This window comes from Podarcis liolepis (genome assembly GCF_965112155.1).
Source record: "Podarcis liolepis genome assembly, chromosome: 5".
NCBI lineage: Eukaryota > Metazoa > Chordata > Lepidosauria > Squamata > Lacertidae > Podarcis > Podarcis liolepis.
In genome coordinates, this window is record NC_139556.1 from 97,894,447 (window position 1) to 97,918,863 (window position 24,417).

The 24,417-nt window shown below is 44.4% G+C and overlaps 1 protein-coding gene across 3 annotated transcripts in view; it reads right to left on the bottom strand.

Moving 5' to 3' along the window:
• Window positions 1–946: 946 nt before the first annotated feature.
• Window positions 947–24,417, bottom strand: part of LOC310707279 (cytochrome P450 2J5-like) — a 29,574-nt gene continuing 6,103 nt past the window's right edge. For all 3 annotated transcript variants that reach the window (XM_083504283.1, XM_083504282.1, XM_083504284.1), the window contains 5 exons: window positions 15,967–16,143; window positions 8,629–8,770; window positions 3,500–3,687; window positions 2,922–3,063; window positions 947–1,170 (listed from right to left, as the gene is read on the bottom strand). In XM_083504283.1, the coding sequence (XP_083360409.1) occupies window positions 977–1,170; window positions 2,922–3,063; window positions 3,500–3,687; window positions 8,629–8,770; window positions 15,967–16,143 (843 nt within the window). In that variant the 3' untranslated portion in view covers window positions 947–976. The remainder of the gene's footprint in view (window positions 1,171–2,921; window positions 3,064–3,499; window positions 3,688–8,628; window positions 8,771–15,966; window positions 16,144–24,417) is intronic.

A 24,417-nucleotide genomic window follows, 5' to 3' on the forward strand; every position in this document is an offset into this window, starting at 1 on the left:
GCACAAATGTAGATGCATTTGTGTACAAAAATTATCTATAGTCTGATAGGGCCATGAGAAGGAAGAGATTGGGAAGAGAGAGGAGAAGCTGTGTGAATAGGAATGATCTGTGTGTAAGGGAGACAAAAGTAAGGAGAGGGTGGAGGAAAAAAGGGACTGAGAGTAAAAAGGGGGGATGCAAAGGAAGTTGCCCAAAAGGAGGGAGTAGAAGGCATGGGGAAAGGGATGACGATGAAAGCAGAGACAAAAGAACAGGATGAGATGGGGTGAAGGTGAAAACGGGTGCAATGCAGAGCTGCAGAAAATAAGAGAAGTGGCTTCAGAAATGGAGCTGCAAAGGTGAAAAGGCACCTCAGTAGTTGCATGGTATGAGATGGGAAGGGAAGGGGAAATTCTAGGGGGTTCATGTGTCAAGAGTGGCAAAGGGGTTGCTGAGTGAAGGAAGCAGAGGTGCAGCCCTTAATATTTTCCTATTTTATTATGTGTTGCGGTGGAGAATAGCACTGAGTTTATAAGGATTAGGATGTGCTGTAGCCCCTGGTACAGCCTCTTTATTGAGTTCTTTCACTCCTTCTGGCAGCTGGAATAACAACAACAACAACAACAACAACAACAACAACAACAACAACAACAACAACAACAACACTTTATTTATACCCCAACCATCTGGCTGGGTTTCCCCAGCCACTCTGGGCGGCTTCCAACAAAATATTAAAATACAATAGCCTGTTCAACATTAAAAGCTTCCCTAAACAGGGCTGCATTCAAACGTCTTCTAAAAGTCTGGTAGCTGTTTTTCTCTTGTGCAAGCAACTGACACCTTCACATGGCCAACAGCATGCTGCCATCCGGTTTGAATATTGTGAGATGGGTTTTACACTAAAAGGGGGAAAGTGTCTATTTTAAGCAATGACAGAGGTTTGAGTAAAGTAGGACTAGAGGGATATTGAGAGGAAAATGGTGCTTTTAAACAAAATCAGAGGTTTGCATTGCCACGGGGAATAGCACAGAGTTTATAAGGATGGGGATGTGTTGTAGTCCCAAGTAAAGGCTCTTGATTGAGTTCTTTCACTCCTTCTGGCAGCTGGAAGCTGAATGTTCTCAGCAGGCTGGTCAGGAAGACGAAGATTTCAATCTTTGCCAGCTGCATTCCCAAACAAATGCGAGACCCTGAGGATGGGACAAGAGAAAGACAGCAACTGAGTAATAATTTACTTTTCAGTGTCAATTACTTCGCAGCTATAAAACATGCTATATAATACTTTGGAGAACTAGACATAGGAAAGTGAAATGAAGAAGAAGAAGAAGAAGAAGAAGAAGAAGAAGAAGAAGAAGAAGAAGAAGAAGAAGAAGAAGAATTTGTTATTTATACCCTGCCCATCTGTCTGGGTTTCCCCAGCCACTCTGGGCAGCTTCCAACCGAATATTAAAAACATGATATAGCATTAAACATTAAAAACCTCCCTAAAAAGGGCTGCCTTCAGATGTCTCCTAAAAGCATTATAGTTGCTTATTTCCTTGACATCTGCTGGAAGGGCGTTCCACAGGGCAGGCATCACTGCCGAGAAGGCCCTCTGCCTGGTTCCCTATAACCTCACATCTTGCAGTGTGGGAACTGCAAGAAGGCCCTTGGAGCTGTACCTCAGTGTCCGGACTGAAGGATGGGGGTGAGGACACTCCTTCAGGTATACTGGGCCAAGACCCTTTAGGGCTTTAAAGGTCAGCACCAACACTCGGAAATGGATTGGGAGCCAATGTAGGTCCTTCAGGACCAGTGTTATATGGTCTCGGCGGCCACTCCCAGTCACCCGTCTAGCTGCCGCATTCTGGATTAATTGCAGTTTCCGAGTCACCTTCAAATGTAGCCCCACACAGAGGGCATTGCAGTAGTCTTGCAGTGTGGGAACCTCCAGAAGGCCCTCGGTACTGGACCTCAGTGTCCGGGCTGAACGATGGGGGTGGGGAAGCAAATGGTAGGGGAAGAGGGAAATTTTGGAAGGAACCCACAAGGGCCTATTTTAAAGCATATGTTTCCATGCTTTACTTTCCTACATGTTTGTAATTTTAAATCTTTGTTGAGGTTCTCTCACCAAAAAGTACTTGCCCCAAACCTGGATCTTGGCAGCCAAGGAATTCTCCTTTCTATACACCTATTTTTGCCTTGACACCAATAAGAACATGTTAAACAATACTGTATAATCATTTAAAGATGAACCAGTCCTTTTTTTAATTTATAACATTCTCGTCAACAATTGAATAGGCATAATTCTTTGTATTAAAAAGTCAACAGGAGCCTTTAAGTTATCACTGAGGATGTCTGCTGAATACTTGCAGGCATGGCGCAGACAACAATGCCTGGCTCCTGACACAGAGGGTGCAAAAATATTCCTTTGTTCTTTGAAAATTGAAACCTGAACATACGCCAGCCTCCTCTACAGTTCAGAGTGTGAGAAGTACGGAAGTGGGATAGTTTAACTGCAGACTCAGTTCTGAGTATAGTTTCATAAAAGGCTAAATTACATTCCATGAAAGGAGGTGGGGGAGCTTTAGCCTTGTCACGTGAAAAGAAGTTGGATGGCATCCAGCAGTGACGTGTGACAGGGAGCAACAGCACCCTGGTGCTGGCAGTGCTACCTCTCTCAGGGTCAAGGCAATGGGGTGGCAAGTGTGAAGATGTCCAGATTGCCAGTGATGGGGGCCCCATAAGGGTTTGGGTACCTGTGAGTCCAAAATCAGCCACCCAGAAATTCCCTAAATTATCAACAGCCTTGCCCCATCCTGCTGACCAGCAGTGCCACTCCTGCCAAGGGGATATTGCATTCATTCTCCCCTACTGTCTTGCTGATGATGATGTCATTTCCTGGAAGCCAACCAATAAGCATGTCTATAGACCACAACTCAGCTTGGACTTTTGCATTCACCTGCACCAAATGGCAGATATTCTTCTCTGTCCACAAATTGTCCATTCTTGTCCAAGAAATGATTCGGGTTGAACTCTGCTGGAGTCTCCCATCGTGTTGGATCAAGAAGAACAGAGCGCAGATCAAAAAGAACGGCAGTCCCCTGCAAATAAGAAAGAATTAACTTGGAATGCATTCAGATCAGCATTCCGACCAGAGATTCTCCCTCACTCTCCCAGGACGAATCTTTGCAGAGTTCAAACTGAATGGAGTTTTGGGGGGACAGGTGGGTATTTAACAGTGGCCATATTCATCCTCAACTTTTTTCTATTTAAAAAAATATTTCTATACAAGCAGAAACACAGCAGGGCCTCCCCCAACACCTGTTTCCAAAAGGCCTCGCTGAGACCTTTGGCCACTGCATGCTCCTCTGAGGTGCCACATTACCCCAGGAATAGCCCTAGTGAAACATGTCTGCAGGTGGAACTCCTGTTTTAGACTACACAGGAAGTTCCTGCATGGCTGGGGGCATCTCTGAATATGCAACCCACTCATAGACTCTTGGGATACAGGCGTGCAGATGTATCACTCTTCTTTACCTTGGGAATGAGAAAACCACGCATCTTCACATCCTTTGTACATTGCCTAGGAGACCCCATAAATAAGGCATATTTAAAGCGCTGCATTTCATGAATCACAGCATTGGTGTAGGGCAGTTTCTTCTTATCTTGATAGCAGATTGTGTGAGAAGAACCTAAAGCATCTTCTATCTCCTTGTGGACTTTATCTGGAGGAAATTACGGAAACAAAAGTTTTATTTTGAATATATAAACTTCATTCTCCCCCCCAGTACTTGGCATGGGCAGTGTTAAAGGGCTAGAGCAGTAGCCAGAAGATCAAATGGAAAACAGATAATCCACATTCTTCTTTTGTCTTTGCGCTCCAGTACTCAAGGGGTGTGGTGAAAATGAATTGCTGAGAGGAGAATCACATTGTTCTGTTCTTTGGTGTTTTTTTACTCTGGGAGGCGTGCAGTTTGCCACCCAATTTTGTTTTGCTTTTTTCCCTTTGGAAGTGCTTCCCAATGATTTCCTGTGTTTACTCCCAAGTAAGCAAACTTTGGATTTAACCCAGTAAGTTTTGCTAATAGGAGAGGAAAATACATATTCCCCCAAAATGCAGTTTTAGCAGTTTCTGTTGTGTCTCTAGGCTCATCCTCTCCTGTGTATTCTTCTGCTTATTTTTTTAAGCACCAACCACTTGTCTTCTGGAACACGCTGCACTTCCTTCATCACTGAGTTGCCCTTTTGAGTTAATTCTCTAGTTCTGTGATGGCATGTGTGCATGTGACAAGAAGAGCATTGTACATGTTTCCATGCTACATTCCTGCTGTTTCATTCATGCATCCCTTTCAAACTAAGGTTGAATGGCACTTTTTTCCATTGCCATATGAGAAGAACACTTTCCAGAAAGCTTTTCACTGTGACACCCGAAACCCTTTATGGACAGTGGATTTGGCCCCTATTGGATCTGATGTGATATTATAGATTGCTGAGAGAGAGAGTGTTTGCAGCATGCTGGGATTTGGAAAAAGACAAGCTAAATTCTTGGATTGAGAGGGCCTATAGGTTTGGGCCAAAGAAAGACTCAAAAATTGTACATGACTGTATAGTGGTTTTCAAGACAAAGGAACAGAGGGACAATATTTTGGGTCTACACTATAGAAAAATATTAAAGACAAGCCAATTGCTTTGTTCAAGGAGATTCCAAAACATTTTCGGAACTTAAGGAATAATTACACAGATTTGACTGGAGCTCTGAGAAGGAAGAATATCTTCTTCAGGTGGGAGTTTCCAGAGGGCCTCTCCTTCAAGTTTCAAGGAAGGAAACAAAGAATTAGGACCGTTGAAGAAAAAACAAGGTTTTTTGGGGGAAACGTTAAGGATCTCAGATTGGAAAGCTCACAGGCACCAGGGGCAGGGGCAGGAGCTCCCTAATAGTACAAGATGGCACTGGGAATTTACTCCTGGAATGTTAATGGTTTGAACTCACGTCCAAAAAGAAACCAAGTTTATCATGTGTTAGCAAAACAGAATTTGGACATAATTTGTCTGCAAGAAACTCATGTTACTAGACTGCATAGAAAAGGTGCTAACAGATTATATCCATAAGGACCAGGCAGGATTTCTGCCTGGGACACGTATGAAAGATAATATTAGGAATATAATCAATGTGTTAGAAAGGTTGGAACTTTTTAAAAATTGTAAAGCGTTGTTAATGTTCATTGATGCTGAGAAGGTCTTAGATAATGTCTCATGGAGTTTTATCAAAAGGAATTTAGAAAGTATTGAGATTGGACAAGAATTTTTAAATGGTATTAATGTAATCTATTTTGAACAAAAAGCCAAAATTATAGTAAATACTGTGGTTTCAGAAGAAATTAGAATTGAGAAAGGAACGAGGCAAGGGTGCCCACTTTCCCCTCTGCTTTTTATTTCAGTTCTGGAGGTTTTGCTAAACATGCTAAGGAAAGAGGAAGAGGTTAAAGGTATAACAGTAGGATCTAAACAATATAAATTAAAAGCCTTTGCTGATGATTTGGTGTTAACTTTACAAGATCCAGATTCCATTGCAGTAAAAGCACTGGAACTGATACAGAAGTTTGGGCAAGTAGCAGGATTTAAGATAAATAAGAACAAAACCAAAGTGTTGGGGGAAATTTTAGAAAATGAGGAGAAAAAAATCCTACAGGAAAAGAGAGGCCTTGTTTCTGTGAAGAAAGTGAAATATTTGGGTGTGAATTTATCGGTGAAAATTTTGAATTTATATAAAGATAATTGTGAAAAATTATGGAATGAAATTAAGAGAGATCTTGAGGTTTGGTCAAATTTAAATCTGTCATTAATGGGCCAAATATTGGTGGTTAAGATGAATGTTGGGACTAGGACTTGCTGATCGCATGGTCGGCGGTTCGAATCCCCGCGACGGGGTGTGCTCCCGTCGTTCGGCCCCAGCACCTGCCAACCTAGCAGTTCGAAAGCACCCCCGGGTGCAAGTAGATAAATAGGGACCGCTTACCAGTGGGAAGGTAAACGGCGTTCCATGTGCTGCGCTGGCTCACCAGATGCAGCTTGTCACGCTGGCCACGTGACCCGGAAGTGTCTGCAGACAGTGCTGGCTCCCGGCCTATAGAGTGAGATGAGCGCACTACCCTAGAGTCTGTCAAGACTGGCCCATACGGGCAGGGGTACCTTTACCTTTAAGATGAATGTACTGCCAAAGATGCTGTTTTTATTCCAAGCATTACCAATTATCAATAATGTAAGATGTTTTAAAGAATGGCAGAAAGCAATGTCTAAATTTATCTGGCAGGGGGGAAAACCCAGAATTAAATATTAAATATTAACAGATTCTAAAGAGAGAGGGGGATTTTCCCTGACAGATTTGAAGATACATTTTTAAGCGGTGGCTTTCTGCTGGATCAAGGAATGGATTCAACTAGACACTGTTGATGTGTTAGATTTGGAAGAATTTGACAATGTATTTGGGTGGCATGCATATCTATGGTATGATGAGATACCGGCTCATAAAGGTTTCAAAAATCATGTAATTAGAAAATCACTATATAATGTTTGCATAAGATATAAAGATCTCTTTCACCAATGGAAGCAAAGGCACAGAAAAAGCTGAATATGGAGTGTAAATGGTTGAAATATACAGATTTATTCTTGGAAGATAATGAAGGATTTAAATTGAGACCATTTGACCAAATTAAAGATAAATTGGATGGATGGTTGCAATATTATCAGATTAATGAATTGTATAAACTTGATAAGAAAAATGGTTTTGCGACAGAAAAATCCAAATTGGAAATGGAATTGTTAGATACCAATGTTAAAAATCTCTCTAAAATGTACAATTTCCTGATGGAATGGCATCCAAAGATGATCAAGTTAAATCTGTGGTGACTGACTGGGCAAGAGATGTTGGAAACAATATAATGTTGGAAGATTGCGAAAGGTTGTGGAAGAAAGGGGTTAAGTTTACTGCATGTACTGTATTAAAAGAAAATATTGTGAAAATGATGTATAGATGGTACTTAACCCCAGCAAAATTAGCAAATATTTATCACACAAATGACAATCTATGTTGGAAATGCAAAGAAAAAGAAGGTACGTTTTTATCATATGTGGTGGACGTCTCCCAAGGTGAAAGACTTCTGGGAAAAGATTTATAATGAGTAGGAAAAAAATGTTGAAAAATACATTTATTAAGAAACCAGAAGCCTTTCTACTTGGAATAATGGAATTGGAATTGCCCAGAAAAGATGTTAGATTGTTTTTGTATGCCACTACAGCGGCAAGACTGCTATTAGCCAAAATCTGGAAATCGCAAGAGATACCAACAATAGAAGAATGGCAGATGAAGATGTTGGACTTTCTGGAGCTGGCCGACCTGACTGGAAGAATCAATGACCAGAAAGAGGAGATACATGAAGATTGGAAGAAATTTAAAGAATATTTAGCTAAATATTGTGATGTAAGATAATAAGAAAATTCTTGGAAGTAACGAATAGGCTTAGGGGTAGAATAAGAACATGTGTTAGTAAATATCAAGGATTAGAATATTAATAAAGGAGAAGAGGTTAGTAAATGATAGGAGTTAATATTATTAGAAATGTGAATTTGGAGAACTGTTATACAAGTGATATAAGGAAATTCAGTTAGAGGGTATTCTAGGAAGTCAGTTAACAATGTTATGAAAATTAGGTAGCAGAAGAAGTAACTGGTTTTTGTGTTAAGTTTTTTGTATTGAAATGTGTTTTTATTTGTTGTGTGTTTTCTAACGTCATTTTTGTTATAAATGTGGAAAACTAATTAAAAAATTGGAAAAAAGTTCAACATGAGTCAACAGTATGATGCAACAGGAAAAAAGGCCAATGCTATTCTAGGCTGCATCAGCAGAAGTGTTGTTGTTGTTGTTGTTGTTGTTGTTGTTGTTGTTAATTACATTTATATACCGCCCTATACTTGGGTGTCTCAGGGTAGTTCACAGAATAAAGAGTATAGGGAAGTCATATTCCTACTCACTTCTGCCTTGTTCAGACCACACTTGGAGTTCTGTGTGCAGTTCTGGGTACCCCAGTTTAAAAAGGAAATTGACAAATTGGAACGTGTGCAGAGAAAGGCAACCAAGATGATCAAGTGTCTAGAAACCAAGCCTTATAAGGAACAGTTGAGGGAGCTGGGTACGTTTAGCCTAGAGAAGAGGAGAGGAGAGATGATAGCCATCTTCAGATACAGTGGTACCTCGGGTTGCAGACGCTTCAGGTTACAGACTCTGTTAACCCAGAAATAGTACCTCAGGTTAAGAACTTTGCTTCAGGATGAGAACAGAAATTGGGTGGTGGCAGCAGGGGGAGGCCCCATTAGCTGAAGTGGTACCTCAGGTTAAGAACAGTTTCAGGTTAAGAACAGACCTCTAAAAGGAATTAAGTTCTTAACCCAAGGTACCACTGTACTTTAAGGGTCATCACATGGATGATGGAGCAAGCTTGTTTTCTCCTGCTCCAGAGGGTAGGACTCGAACCCATGGTTTCAAGTTACAAGAAAAGAGATTCCACTAAACATCAGGAAGAACTTCAATAATCAATAACAATTGATTGACACAAGAATTACAGTCCACTCTAGAGATCAAAGGAAGCCCTGCACAGGTCTCCCTCTCTCACCTTGGATATCTGGATGACTTGCCAGGAGGAGAAGCGCCCATTTCAGTGAACTGGTGACTGTGTCTGTCCCTGCTACAAAGAGCCCAGAAATACTAAAAGCCATATTTTCTTCATCATAGGTGGACTCTGGGTCGTTTTTGCTCTGGTTTTGAAAACGGGGAAAGTGACATGTCGTTTACATGCATTACAATCTGTCCTTCAGCACTTATTTTATCTTACTCCCCCTGCTCCTATTAGCATACCACCAACACATGCTTCATGAGGGGTGAGGTGTCTTCTTACACTGCCTGAGGTGACATAGGAAGGTGCCACCTCCACTGCCCTGCTGTCACTGCCACCTCCCTTACTTTGGTCATACAGCAGTGCCCACAATGTGGTAACAACAACAGTGAGGACAGTGAGATCTTGCAAGCGTTTGGTGAAATCTTGCAGGAAGAAGGCAAGAAGAAAAAATATTTTGACCTTTCTAGTGTAGCAATAAATGAGGCAGGAGTTTGAAGTCATATTTAGTTTAGGAATATTTTCTTTAGGATTTGTTTGGTCCCCTGCTGATGAAAGTGAGGAGTGATTTTTCCTCTTGCTATGCATTGTAATGTGTAATGAAACAGCAGCCACAATACACTTGGTGAGTTGGTCATTCGTACTATTTGGGCATTCTTTGAGAGCCAGTGTGGTGTAGTGCTTAAGAGCGGTAGACTCGTAATCTGGTGAACCGGGTTCGCATCTCCGCTCCTCCACATGCAGCTGCAGGGTGACCTTGGGCCAGTCACATTTCTTTGAAGTCTCTCAGCCCCACTCACCTCACAGAGTGTTTGTTGTGGGGGAGGAAGGGAAAGGAGATTGTGAGCCGCTTTGAGACTCCTTAAAGGGAGTGAAAGGCAGGATATCAAATCCAAGCTCTTCATTCTTACTGTTTGGGCACCACAAGCAACATTTCAGTGTTGAGTATGTTCCCATGAGTTTTACAGGGGTTTTCAAACGTTTTTGCCCACTGCCCTGTTGGATCCATCAACTGATCTCCAGTGCCCACTACCCTAATAATAATAATAAAAAAATTATTCAGAATAGTGGTTTGCACAACTCACTAAGAAAAATAATAATCCAATAAATCTGGAAAAAAGTAACTCAATATCAATTTCAACTGATGTAGTGGTTCTAGGGGTTGCTCGTGCGTAAGCCAGTGCAAACACCTGGCTGGGTTGCCTGAGTGAACCTTTTCTGTCCGGACAGCCACTCACCTGTGGCTGTCTCAATCACTGGCAGAATCCGTCAGTGGGCATTTCTTAAATTTCTTCCAGCAAAGAAGCTCTTTGACGCCTAGTCTCCTCCTACTCTCTCTGCGCGAAAGCCTTCTGTGCAAGGAGGGTGTAGGCAGCGGAGGACCCCTAATCTCCCCGCTGGTACCCAGCAAGGAGTCATGGGACCGCCTCGCCGCTTCCCCCATCTGCCCCCCTTCTCCACTGGTGCTATGCTGATTCTCTTCCCCAGAAGATGGGCTGCCTCTCCCAATCCCGGGATGCTCTCTGGAATCCCTCTGGATCTTGCTCTCTCCCTCCAGCACTGATGGCAGTTCCCTGACATCCACCTCCTCCTCAGGACCCCACCCCCCCACCCCGGCGTGATTTTCCGATACAACCTCCTCTCTCTCCTCAGTCGGCGATGCGGGGAATCCCCTGAAGGAACTGTCATCATCTTCTGAGGATTCAAAACCAGCCTCCCATCAGCTCGGATCTCTTCCCGCTGGTTGAACCTCCCAGTCTGATTCTTCTCCCTCGGACACCTCCTCTCCCTCCTCTTCGGAGACAGGAAAACCTACAAAGTCCCCTTCGTCGTCTGTGGGTCCAAATTCTTCCTCCCAGAATCTAGCTAATGGTTTGGGCTTATTCGGGAACAAACCGTGGAATTCTTCCACCAGATACCCATCAGTGATTGATTCAGCAGGGACCCAAGTGTTTTCAGACCTAGGTTGCCCCTCCCAGGCTACCAAATACACTACCTGGCGACCTCGCCACCTTGAATTGAGTATTTCCGTGGCTTCATTACAGTGTTCCCTCTCCTCTACCCGCGGGTGGGTGGTAACCCCTGTCAGGAAAAAGCACCAAGGCAAAAGCCAGCTCCAGATGGCTGGAATGCAAAACAGGATGTTGTGGTTTCTCACTGTTCTGTTGGAGAAAGGGTGGAGCCTATTCTCTGTACTGAGCACCGGATGTTGGCTCAGTGTGTCATATGACCTGTGCTGGAAGTACAGGGGAGGAGTGTGTGACTCTTCTGATGGAGACTGAAGGGTGCAGTCACATTTCTATGTACTGTTGAGTGACAGGAATAAAACATGTAGAAAGTACTCCTGTCTGTCTCATTTCTCCTCCCTGGGAGAATGCAGGGAGGGAGAGAGAAGCAGAGGGTGTATTCTTCTCACGACTAATGAGAAGAATCGCCGGGTTTGTTTACCTAGCCTGCCGGAGGTCGCAGTCGGACGGTAAGCAACAGTATCTCGCTCAATTGCCTCGGGGGAGGCCAGGTACCTCTGCCTGTGAGCTGAAGATACTAACAACCCCTCCCTCCCATCCCGGGAATTCCCGCCCCTCCCTGTAAGATGAAAGTAGGGACCTATGGAACACCGAATGTATCTTCATGCTGTTAGGCAACTTGAGTTTAAATACCACTGGGTTAACCTGCTGTATTACCTCAAAAGGTCCCAGCCGCCTAGGCTGCAACTTCTTGCGTCCTCCCTTTAGGGGCAACCCTTGGGATGACAACCCAAGGTCTCCCACCTGTATGGCCTCCCCCTCCCGACGGTGCCTGTCCGCCTGCCTCTTTTAAACTTCCTTGGCCCGCTCCAAGTTCAGCCTGAGTTGCTGGTGTAAGGCCTCCATTTCCTCCACAAATTGCTCAGCCGCAGGTACACTCCATCCTTCCTCCCCCCGCCCCCGGAAGGCCCTGGGGTGACACCCGTAATTGGCCATGAACGGGCTCATTCCCATGGACACGTGTTCAGCATTATTGTACGCAAATTCAGCCAAAGCTAATTTCTCTACCCAATCGTTCTGTCTCTCACTGACATAGCAGCGTAGGTACTGCTGGAGTATACCGTTCGCTCTTTCGGCTTGTCCGTTGGTTTCTGGGTGCCTCGCCGTCGAGAAGCTCACCTTGACCTGTAGCAAGCTCATGAGTCTCCGCCAGAACCAGGTAGTAAATTGTTTCCCGCGATCCGAGATTACCCTCAGTGGATCCCCATGCAGTCTAAAAATGTGATCCATAAACAGCCTGGCTGTCTCCTCTGGCGTTGCTGCATGTGAGCAAGCTACGAAATTGCACATTTTAGTCAGTAGATCGACCACTACCATGACCGCTGTCTTTCCCCTTGACTTGGGCAGATCTGTCATAAAATCAATGGACACCACCTCCCAGGGCTTTTCCGGTGTGCGTAAGGGTTCCAGTAGCCCCGCGGGGGCAGCCCTTTCCCCCTTTGCCCTCTGGCATCGGTCACACCCTCGTACATATTCTTGTACCTCTTCCCTTACCTTTGGCCACCAGAACTGCCTGGTGACAAGTAGCATGGTCTTGTGCTGCCCAAAGTGCCCAGCTGTTGGGTTGTCATGGAGTTGTCTAAGTACCTTCCCCCTCAAAGTCTCCCCAGTACATACAGCGCCCCCTTATAGTACAGTAGCCCTTCCTTTTCCTCAAACCCTCCATTGACTTCCTTTCCGTCCCTGAGTTCCCTGATTTTTGTCTGAGCAAACTCATCGTCTCTGGTGAGCCCTGCCAATTCTCGTTTCCCAACCAACGCTCCCCCACACACCCACCGATCCTCGGGGAACACGTGCCTGATCTCTGGTAGCCCCTCTCCTTCCATGTACTCTGGTTTCCGGGAGAGAGCATCTGCCCTTACATTTTCCTCTCCCGGCACATATCGGATCTCGAAGAAAAACTTGGCAAACTCCTGGGACCATCTGATCTGTCTCTGGTTGAGCACTCACACGGTCCGCCAGTATTCCAAGTTCTTGTGGTCAGTTCGGACCTGGATCTTGTGCCGTGCCCCTATCAATAGATGTCTCCATTGCCGAAATGCCGCATAGATCGCAAGCAGTTCTCGGTCATACACCGTGTAGTTTTGCTCTGACTTGCTCAGCTTCCTAGAGAAAAGGGCACACGACCTCCAGTTCTGCTTGGCCCCGGGCAGCAAAACGACCGCTCCAATCATGCGTTTGGACGCGTCCGTCTCCAGTCTCATGGGCTTCTCCGGATGCACGTGCAGGAGCTGCTCTTCTGAGGCGAACGCCTTCTTCAGTTTTTCAAAGGATTGCTGCGCATCCTCTGTCCACGCGAACTTCTTTTTGCTACTAAGACAATCCGTTATGGGCACTGTCAAGTGAGCAAAGTTCTTTATGAACTTCCTGAAGAAGTTGCTGAAGCCTAGAAACCTCTGCACATCCTTTCTGTTTTGGGGGGCTTTCCATTCCAGCACTGCCTTCACTTTGCCCGGATCCATGGCTAGTCCTTTGTCTGACAACCTGTACCCCAGGAACTCAACCTCCCTGGCGTGGAATTGGCATTTTTCCAGCTTGACCCACAACTGATGCTTCTTCAATCTCTGTAGCACCTCCCTGACGTCTCTGACGTGTTGCTTTTCATTGTCTGAATAGATTAACACGTCATCCAAAAAGGCTACACAATTCTTGTACAGCAGGGGCCCCAACACATGGTGCATGAAGGCTTGAAAGCAGACGGACCCCAATTGTAATCCAAATGGCATGACTAAGTACTCAAAAGCCCTCAGGGGGGGTGAACATAGTAGTTTTCCATTCGTCCCCCTCCCTTATCCTAATTAGATTGAATGCTCCCCTGAGGTCCAGCTTGGTAAAAATCTTCCCCTGCCTCACACATGTCAAAATATTGTCAATCCTGGGCATTGGGAAAGTCACTGGTTCTGACACCAGGTTTAGGGCCCGGTAATCCACAACTAATCTGAGCTGATTAGTCTCTTTTTTGTCCACAAAGAACACTGGACTGCCCCCCACTGCCTTTGATTCCCTTATGAAACCTCTCTTCAGGTTCGTGTCAATAAACTGCCGCAACTCCTGCATCTCCCGGTCGGACATGGCATACAGCTTACCCACCGGTAACTGAGCCCCTGGAAGCAGGTTGATTTGGCAGTCAAATGGCCTGTGGGGGGGCAGTCTGTCTGCCTCCCTCTCGCTGAAGGCCTCCTTCAAATCAGCATATTGTGGTGGCACCTCCCTTTTTTGCTCCAGGGCCACCCCAGCCACCCTGGCCACAGTCATTCTTGGTTCCTTCCCTCCCAGACAGTGTTCTAAGCAGTAAGCTGACCCAAAGGTGACCGACGGCTGATGCCATGACACCACTGGGTCATGTATTGCCAGCCAGCTCATTCCCAGTATTATTGGGGGTCCTGCCAGCATGGCCACATGAAAGGCAATGGTTTCTGTGTGCCTGGAGACCCTCATTCGCATTGGCGGGGTCTGGTGTGTCACTTCCCCTCCCAGGAGTTCCCTGCCATCGATGGTGGTCACCTGCAAGGGAAAATCTAGTGGTAACAGGTGGAGCTGGTGCTCCAGAGCGAAGTCTCTGCTGAAGAAATTACACGAGCTGCCAGAATCTAGCAGCCCCTCCACTTTGATGGGGTGCCCATTTGGGAGTTCTAGCACCACCTCTATGGCTATAGCTGCCTTGGGAGGGTCAGGCTGGGGCATTTCTATTGGTTGCTGGCCTGGCTGCTGCCCCCTGCTGGTCGGCAGCCAGGCATTGTCATTTCCCTGCACCGGCTCTTCCTCCCCCTTCTCATCATGGCCTGCAGCCCCCATCATGCCTTGCCAGGCTTTTCGTTGAGGGCAGACCTTTGCAAAATGTCCTGGTCGCTGACAGAGGAAACACTTCTTGGTAGTTTTCACTCCTTCCCCTCCCTTTTCCGACCTTCACCAGCGTTTGAAACTGCGCGCGCGCGCGCTCCATCAATTTCCATCGGCTCCACCGCCTGGGAAGGCTCCCTCGGCATCTCCGGAATGCGGTTGTCATGGAAACGTTCCGCCCTTATCTCCCGCTTCTCCTGAGCCCGCGCTTCCTGTCGTACACCGATCGCAAGCACAGTCTTTGTGAGTTCATCCATCGACCGCGGGCGGGGCACTCAGGACAACTCGTCTTTCACTTCGGGGGCCAAACGCACTTCAAACAACATTTGTACTAGTTCAGAGTCCAGATCCCACCCAAGCTTGTGGACTAACATCGCAAAACGCGACCAGTAGTTTCTGACGGACAGGCTCCCCTGCTTGCACCCCATCAGCTCCTTCCGTGTCACGCTTTGCTCCACCTCGCTGGAGAACATCGAGTCCATTCCCTGGTAGAATTTCTTAAGATCTTTCAATGCATCATTCTGTGTCGCCATTAGGGGCCTGATCCATTTGCGCACCCCATCCTGCAGATGTCCAACAGTGAAAGCCACCCTCTCCCCGTCATCCGCAAAGTCATTTTTCTGCAATTCCAAAGTGTACTGAATTTCCATTCGGAAGGCATTGTAGTCTTGGGGCTTTCCACCAAACTTGTGTACCAGCCCCAGGACCTTCCTCCCTATTGGGGTGGCTCTGACCTGTGCATCACGAGCCCGTCTCTCCTCCAGCCGCACAGACAGGGTAGCGACATGCGCCTCCAGGTCTCGGTTCCTCTCGACCAGACCTCGCACCATGGCTTCTTGCTCTGTCTCTCCAGCCGGCCCTGTTTGGCTCATCATGCTGCCTCTCCGGGGCTGCGCACAAGCAACATCAGAGACTGGCGGATTGCTGTAGTGGTTCTAGGAGTTGCTCATGCGTAAGCCAGTGCAAACACCTGGCTGGGTTGCCTGAGTGAACCTTTTCTGTCCAGACAGCCACTCACCCGTGGCTGTCTCAATCGCTGGCAGAATCCATCAGTGGGCGTTTCTTAAACTTCTTCCAGCAAAGAAGCTCTTTGATGCCTAGTCTGCTCCTACTCTGCGCGAAAGCCTTCTGCGCAAGGAGGGTGTAGGCAGCGGAGGACCCCTAATCTCCCCGCTGGTCCCTGGCAAGGAGTCATGGGACCGCCTCGCCGCTTCCCCCATCTGCCCCCCTTCTCCACTGGTGCTATGCTGATTCTCTTCCCCAGAAGATGGGCTGCCTCTCCCAATCCCGGGACGCTCTCTGGAATCCCTCTGGATCTTGCTCTCTTCCTCCGGCACTGATGGCAGTTCCCTGACAACTGAGATTCAGGAAAAAAATATTGGTGTCCTTGGCAGAGATTAGCATTCACTTATAACAGGGAATATAATGATTCCTTGGATGAGCAGCATTCAGTGTCAAAGCAGATACTTACTTTCTCTATCTGAAGTAGATAGAAATCAATGAGATCCTGTGGCTCATGCAGAGACTGATTCTCCTTATGCTTCTCTATCTCCTCCTTTGCAAATGAAAGCACCATCTCTGAGCAGGACAAGGCCTTCTTGTGGGGCCCTGGGAGATGTTTCATGAGCCATGGGAGAATTTCACAAAGCTAATGGAAAGAAATCAGACATGCCGTCATTACCATGAGGAAGCTTGGTCATGCAGTTCATGAGTCAATTCATTTGAATTAGCACTTAAAACATGACCTGGGTTATTCTTCAGAGCTAGCACATTAGTTTGAGTCTCCCTGAGTAGAAGGTAGGAGTCTGCAGCTTCTCTTGAATCTCACAATGACTGGTTCTGGGAAATATCTCTAGCCGAATATGTGAAAGAAAACTAGGGGTCAAAGTATTTTTCTAGCTCCCAGGCTTCATTCAAAACTGGGCACAATCCCAGGCCATTTGTTGGGAGGTGGGGGGTGGGTGGAGAATACAGATGGGGAGACATTCAAGTCAGTTCACATTTAAGAGTAAATTTGCCTAATATGCAAATTGTAACACAGCCAGCCTTTGAAATGTGCAGTCCTCCAAATCTTGCAATGCCGTTTTATTTTATTCCCCAGTCAAGTAATGCCCATATCTTCCTTCAAAAAATCAAACAAACATGGGAGCTGTTTCCTAGTTCTGCTGGATCTCTCAGCGGCCTTTGACACCATTAACCGTAACATCCTTCTGTTGGGGCTGGGAGCTGGGGGCACTGTTATACAGTGGTTCCGCTCCCTTCTCCTGGGCTGTGTTAAGAAAGTGGTGTTGGGGGGTGAGTGCTCAGACTCCTGGGCTCTTTCACGTGGGGTGCCTCAGGGTTCCGTCCTCTCCCCCATGCTTTTTAATACCTATATGAAGCAGCTTGGAGAGATCATCAGGGGGTTTGGGCTGGGTGTTCATCAGTATGCAGATGACATCAAGCTCTAACTCTCTTTTAAATCAAAACCAGTGAAGGCAGTGAAGGTCCTGTGTGAGTGCCTGGATGTGGTTGGAGGATGGATGATGGTTAACAGATTGAGGTTGAATCCTGACAAGACAGAAGTACTGTTTTGGGGGGATAGGGGGCAAGCGTGGGGGGGGATGACTCCCTGAGCCTGAATGGGGAAACTGTGCCCCTGAAGGACCAGGTGCACAGCCTGGGACCGACAGCAGTCCATGGAGGCGCAGGTTAATTCTGTGTCCAGGGCAGCTGTCTACCAGCTCCATCTGGTATGCAGGCTGAGACCCTACCTGCCTGCAGACTGTCTTGCCAGGGTGGTGCATGCTCTACTTATCTCCTGCTTGGACTACTGCAATGCACTCTATGTGGGGCTACCTTTGAAGGTGACCCAGAAACTGCAATTAATCCAGAATGTGGCAGCTAGACTGGTGACTAGGAGTGGCCGCCGGGACCACATAACACCAGTCCTGAGAGATCTGCAATGGCTCCCAGTACGTTTCCAAGCACAATTCAAAGTGTTGGTGCTGACCTTTAAAGCCCTAAACGGCCTTGGTCCTGTATACCTGAAGGAGCGACTCCATCCCCATCGTTCAGCCTAGACACTGAGATCCAGTTCTGAGGGCCTTCTGGCGGTTCCCTCATTGGGAGAAGTGAGGTTACAGGCAACCAGACAGAGGGCCTTCTCAGTAGTGGCACCTGCCCTGTGGAATGCCCTCCCTTCAGATGTGAAGGAAATAAGTAGCTATCTTATCTTTAAAAGACATCTGAAGGCAGCCCTGTTTAGGGAAGTTTTTAATATTTAATTCTGTATTGTTTTAACACTTGATTGGAAGCCGCCCAGAGTGGCTGGGGAAACTCAACCAGATGGGCGGGGTATAAATAATAAATTATTATTATTATTATTATTATTATTATTATTATTATTATTATTATTATACCTTTAAGAAGGGAGTTTTCCTCTTTCCTAGTTTTCTCATTAAAGGTAAATTACTTATATTTTCTGAATAAACCTCTCTAGCAAACACTTCGGAGGTTGGGTTTCTTCCATTGCCTTTCCTTACAAGAACTTTGTTCCCAATAACAAAGAATATTAAATAAGACAAATACATATCCTGGGTTTGCATCATGGCAATCTGAGGTGAGAGGGCGGAGAATAGAACCGATCCCCATATAAATAAATGCTAGCCAAGAGGTCTCAGTATACTGTGGAGCCAAGTGCAAGCGGGATTCAGCCCTCTGGGGAGAATCCAGCTTTTCGGGGGGAAATGGGGGCTTTGCAAGGGCGTCGCAAGCCCCCAAAAACCTCAGGAGGAAGATCCTGAGGGCAGGTTCCCAGCTAGCCGAGAAGCGGTCTATCCACTGCCTGAAAAGCCCCTTTTAGGAGCAAAAAGAGCAGCGAGATTGAGACACCGGCGCTGGACACCATTTTCTACCCTCGAGAAGCGCAGCCTCAAGCTTACCTGGCACAGCGGTAGATTCAGAAACAGTAAAAAAATCCGGATTTAATTGGTGGAAATAGTTGAAAAAAAGGATTAAGAACGATTTGGAAGCAGCAGGGTGGTAAAAAGGAGGTCAGCCCCGACTGGGATCTTATTTATATGCAAGAAGTACCCACGGAACAAAAAACAGTGAGCTGTCCTACAGCGGAATATTTAATTTAATATAAACACTTTACTTAAGACTGTGTATTAAACAAAGTAGGGGGGGCGAAAGCCCTTATTAAGGGTTTTCTTTTTGTCTTTTTTGTGGGTTTCTGGGACTGCAGGAGGAGAGTCTTCCTGGAAACTTATTACTTTAGTTTTTAGAGAACTGCGTAGTTAACTGTTAAGAAGCCTCATGGTGGAGTTTTTTACATGCCAAAGCAGCATTTTGAGAAACTGCCAAGCCCAAAATGAAATAGAAATATTTGCTATTATCTGGTTCTTTATTTTGTTTTGTTTTATTTTATTTTATGTGGAGGAAAGCTGAGTAAGAAGAAGAAATTGTTTACCCACTCTCCCCTTCCTGCTTCTGACTTAGCTGACGTGGACATTGGAGTAGAAGGACTTTGACTGACTATTTTTACATTTTATGGTGCCAGACTGTGCTCTCGGGGATGGATTAATTTTGGTTTTGGTTTTGAAAATCTCTGGCCCTGTTGCTTTGGTGAAGAGAATTTCCTTTTTTCCTTTTTGCTCTTTTTATTTTTTATTTTTCTCCTTTTCTCCTTTTTTTCGTTTCTCTTTTTTGTTATTCACTGATTTTTTTTCTTGGGATTACTGGATTAAAATTGGGCTGGTATGGTTTTGATGGAATTTTGATTAAAGGATTGGATTGGCCAGGCAAGTGGCGAAAGAATATTTTTATTATTTTTTGTTGTTCCTTTGGTGGTCCCTATTTTTTTCCTTCTGATTGTCTCCTTCATTGTTCTTCTTTTCAATATTATTATTATTTGCTTAGAATCATAGAATCATAGAGTTGGAAGAGACCACAAGGGCCATCGAGTCCAACCCCCTGTTTATTCTGTTTATTTATTAAGACATTACGTTGGATTAGCCAAACAAGAGGCAGAAAACTTCCTTCTTTCTCCTTTAATTGTTTATTTTAAATAAATTTGGCCTTCCAAAGATTCTTAATATACACCTAGTGGCAGGAAGAAGAGAAACAATGTCTCAGACACAGAAAAAAACAGGAGAAAGTGGGATAACTTTGGAAAGAAGAGGATCAAAACAGGAAGCTGAATTTAAGGGAGACATTTTAAAAATGTTCACAGAAATTAAAAAAGACATTAAACAAAGCGAGAAGAATTTGGAGACAAGACTAGAATCAATGGATAAAAAAATTGATATGACAGTTAATGAATTGAAGGGACAGATGAAGGAAATAACAAAAAGAACGTAAAGCCTGGAAGAAGGAATGAAACAAACAAACAAACAAAAATGAAAAAACAAGAAGTAAGGGAAATAGAGAAAGAGGAAGAAAAGGTTAAGGGAGAAGTTTCAGAAATTAATAAAACACAAGAAGAATTGTGGGATGCGATTGCTATGAATGAATTGAGGCAAAGAGAATTCAATTTGAGATTGAGATCTGTGCCTGAAGTACAAGGAGAGAATATTTTGGAGAAACTAACAACGGAGATTGCACAATGGAAAAGTATGGAAGTGGAAGACGTCAGAAAGACAATTCAGAATGCTTTTAGAATTAAAACAAGGACTGTCAAAGCAAAGAAATTTCCAGGAGACTGTTTAAATATAATCAAACAGTCTCCTGGAAATTTCTTTGCTTTGACAAGATAGAGAAATGAAGAATTTGATTTTACAGGAAAACAGAGAAAAAAGGCTGTGCATTGATGAAGCTTTTATAATTACTTTTAAAGACATCCCACTTCGTCTGCTGAAAAAATGTGATCATTACAAACCATTGACACAGACATTAAGGAAGAATGAAATTGAATTTAAGTGGGAATTTCCAGAAGGGATCTCCTTTTACTACAAAGGGGAAAAGTTTAAATTTACAAGCGTTGATGAAACACACAAATTTCTGAGAAGATACAAAGAGCTGGGAAAGGGGGAGGAAGCAACAGTGGCAGGAACAGCAGGTCCGGTAGGATTGGAAGAAGAAGAAAAGGATAGTAAAGAAGAAGATGAAAAAGAAGAAGAGAAAGAGGAAGAAGGACAGGTTTAAGACTTTTATACTTTTACTGGTAAAGGGGACACAAAATGGCACTGAAATTATGGACATGGAATGTTAATGGAATTAATGACAAAAGGAAAAGACAGAAAATTGAACATTTCCTTTAAAAAAAAGAATTTGGATATTATTTGTCTACAAGAAACTCATGTGGCAAGAAAGCATAGAAGAGTACTGATTAATAAAAAATTGGGAAATGAATTTGTTTCATCAGACGGAAGCAGGAAGAGAGGAGTGGTTTTGTATATAAAAAATAAATTTGAGGCTCAGCAAATATTTAAAGATGAAGAAGGTAGGATAATTGCGGTACAAGTCACATGGCAAGGCAAAAAATAGATAATAGTCGGAGTGTATGCACCAAATGGAAGTAAAACAGAATTTTATAAAGATTTAAAAGAAAAACTTTTTGAATTTGTGGATCAGAAAATTATAATAATGGGTGATATGAATGGAGTGGTTTCAATGGAAATGGATAGGTTGAAGCCAAGAGAAAAATTGGAGGAAGGAAAACTACCTAAGACTTTTTTTTTTTAATGATTGAGAACTGTAATTTGGTAGATGTTTGGAGATTATGATACCCATTAGAAAAACAATTTACTTATTTCTCAGAACCAAATCAATCAATGTCAAGAATAGATTATGTGTGGATATCCAGCGAGTTAACACCAAGAGTGACAAAAATAGAAATACAACCAAAATACTTTCAGATCATAATGCAATAAAATGTGAAATAAAAGAAATGGAGGAAAAAACCTTTCGATGGAGATTAAATGAGAACCTATTGGATGATCAAAAAATAAATGAGAAAGCACAGAAAAACTTAACTGATTACTTTGTGAATAATTGTAACAAAGGAACAGAAATGAGTGTAGTATGAGATGCTAGCAAAGCAGTAATGCGAGGGTTTTTTATACAGTAGAACACTATCAGAAATAAATTTAGAGAAAGGGGGGAGAAATATTAAAACAAATAATGGGAAATTAGAAGAAATTAGTTAAAAACCCAAATAATGTGAAAATAAAACAGAATATTAAAATACTGCAAAGTCAATTTGCAATGATAATAAATCGAGAAGTAGGGTGGGCACTAGGGGCACTTTGGAAGATGGCTGACAATACCATCTCTCCGGCTCACATGAGGTAATTAAGAGGCTGGCTAATGATGGGAGTAAATTAGCCTCCTGAATTTTCCCAGGGGGTGGGGAAATGCTGCCTCGTCCGCGGTTGCCAATAAATCACCCCTGAGTTCGAATGAAGGATGGGGTGGGGGCACTGGACGGAAAGCCCTCGAGTGAGTTTTGGGATCTCCTGGACGCTACTTCTAATGGCAATCCTGGTTGCATTGCTCAAGATAAACAATTGGAGAAGAGTAAATGCACATGTTTCGAGTGAAGGAAAGGCTGTACTGATTGCTAATTAAATCAACCACTGAGAAAGCTGAGTGACGGGTTGGACTGAATAGAAGACTACATCAAAGAATCACAGCTATGTCGGTATGTTGAAATGGATCGGAAGGGGGGGGCTTTTCTCTTTTTCAATATGATTTACCTAACAACCCCCCCCCCCAAGAAGAACCGCCACATGATTGATAGCAAGTGAGATGGGAAAATAAACTGTGTGGAAACAAAATTATTAACCAAAGACTTTGTTTTGCGGAAGATCTGGAAAGGAAATGAAAGGCTTTTGGTGTGACGCAGTTCTAATGGGGAACCACCATTATGAGACAGACTTGGTTGCAAGATTTACAGTCAAAGGGGGAGAGGTGCTACGGTTTGGTTATCATATCTGAATTCCATGGCTGAATTGGCAACAACTCCCCTGGAAAGGCTGATTTATGGAGCAACTGGTCTGGGAAAGTTAATGAGCAGACGCTTGGACTGTATTTTATGGGAACTGAAATTGCGCCTGCTGCTTGAATAGGACTTTTGGATCAGCGTGAAAACCCACACAGGACTATAATAATGTTTGCTTCAACTCACTTGTGGAGATAACTTAGAGGTTATTAAGAAGAAAAATGATAACAACAAGAAGATTGGAAGACGGGGTTTGTAAAGGATAACAACAAAGAGATGGAAAGATGGGACTTGTGAATATCAAAGCAGCAGAAACATGAGATGATTGGACCCTTTCTGAGCTCGAAGCATGGGTACCCCCAAGAAAAATTTAAAATTCGGCTAAATATTTGGAATTTATTATGTATTGGTATAATTTGGAATTAATGTGGTATGATTGGTTTGTTAATTGGAAATTTAATAAAAATTATTTTTTAAAAAAAGATAATAAATCGAGAAGTAGAATGGAATATTAAAAGAATGCCGCAAAAGAACTTTGAATATGCTAATAAATCTGGAAAGTGGTTGGCATGGCTGACAGATTTAAAAGAGAAAGGAACAGAATACAACTGAGAAGATCACAGTGGAAGGAAAAGAAATAGATAATCCCAAAGAAATTAGAAAAGGATTTGTGGATTTCTATAGACACTTATATAAAAGAGATGGAAAAAATGTTTTAAAAAATAATTATTGAGACAGAAAGGAGTGTGTAATGAGTATGGGTTGCTCGTGCGTAAGTTGCCCCCACTCCTGGCTATGTTGCCTGGTTAAACCTTTCTGTCTGGACAGCCCTTCACTTCGTGGCTGCCTCAATCGCTAGCAGAATCCGTCAGTGGGCGTTTCTTAAACCTTTTCCAACATAAAAGTTGTTTGAGGCCAAGTCTCCTCCTACTCTCCCTGCACGGAAGCCTTCTGCGCAGGGAGGGCGTGGGTAGCGGAGGACCCGTGCTCTCCCCGCTGGTGTCCAGGCCCAGGGGCTGGATCCGGCCCAATTGCCTGTTAGGATATTTCCGTTCCACCTTAAAAGGGAGCAGGCTGTGAGTCACAGAGTCTGCGCATGTCCTGTTCACAGGATGTTTATGTTTCCATTGCTTTCGTTTTCTCTCTCTGTCGGAGACACTGACGCAGGCAGTCATGTCTTTCTTTGTTCTGATCAACGCTGAATAAAGCTTGTAAATAATGCTCTCCTGAGTGCGACTTCTGCAGTCAATTATCTGCTGATAAGCAGACGGCTTGGGGCCATGATGGACTTTGTCTCCCTGGCAGTATCCCAACAACTGGTTTCGGGCCCAGATTCATGGCACTTACAGGAGAGTAAGACTGCGACAGACTGCGTTGAAAGGTATGTGGAGGAAAAGCGAAAGTAAGGCTTTTCTGTTTGCCGCTGCAAGAGCTTTTGATGTCCGGCAGGCCTAATTGGTCTGGGCGTCGAGCCCAGCAGGCCTCAAGATTTATGGCTGCTGAGATAAGGAGTCTCTGAAGTGAAAAAGACTCACGGCTCAAATAAAAAGCTGGAATGGAGTTTTTCCAAGCTTCTGAAGCTGATGACTGCCCAAAGCTAAATTGGCACAATTATAAAACCTGGGCAAAATGGTGTGAGAGTTTGCTGCGTCAGTTTGGAGTGTGGCATACTGTGTCTGAAGCCCCTCCAGTTCCTCTGACAGATAGATGGAAAGCCCAGAATTCAAGGGCAATTGACATAATAGTCTTGTCCGTCTCTCTGGAGGAAATTGCAACGTTAGCTGGCCACGTGACTGCACGTAAGATGTGGAAAGCTTTGAAATTAGCCCGCCTGCCAGTCATCCCAGCCCAGAGTTTGAATGCATCGGAGGTCCTGGCTGTTTCCCAGAATGCGAGTGAATGCAGGGATGCCAAGGGCACTGGTTGCAAGCTGCAGGGGGAGCTGACTGTCACGTCATCCCAGGCAGCATTCCAGCCTCCAGGGGGAGCCAAGGAGTC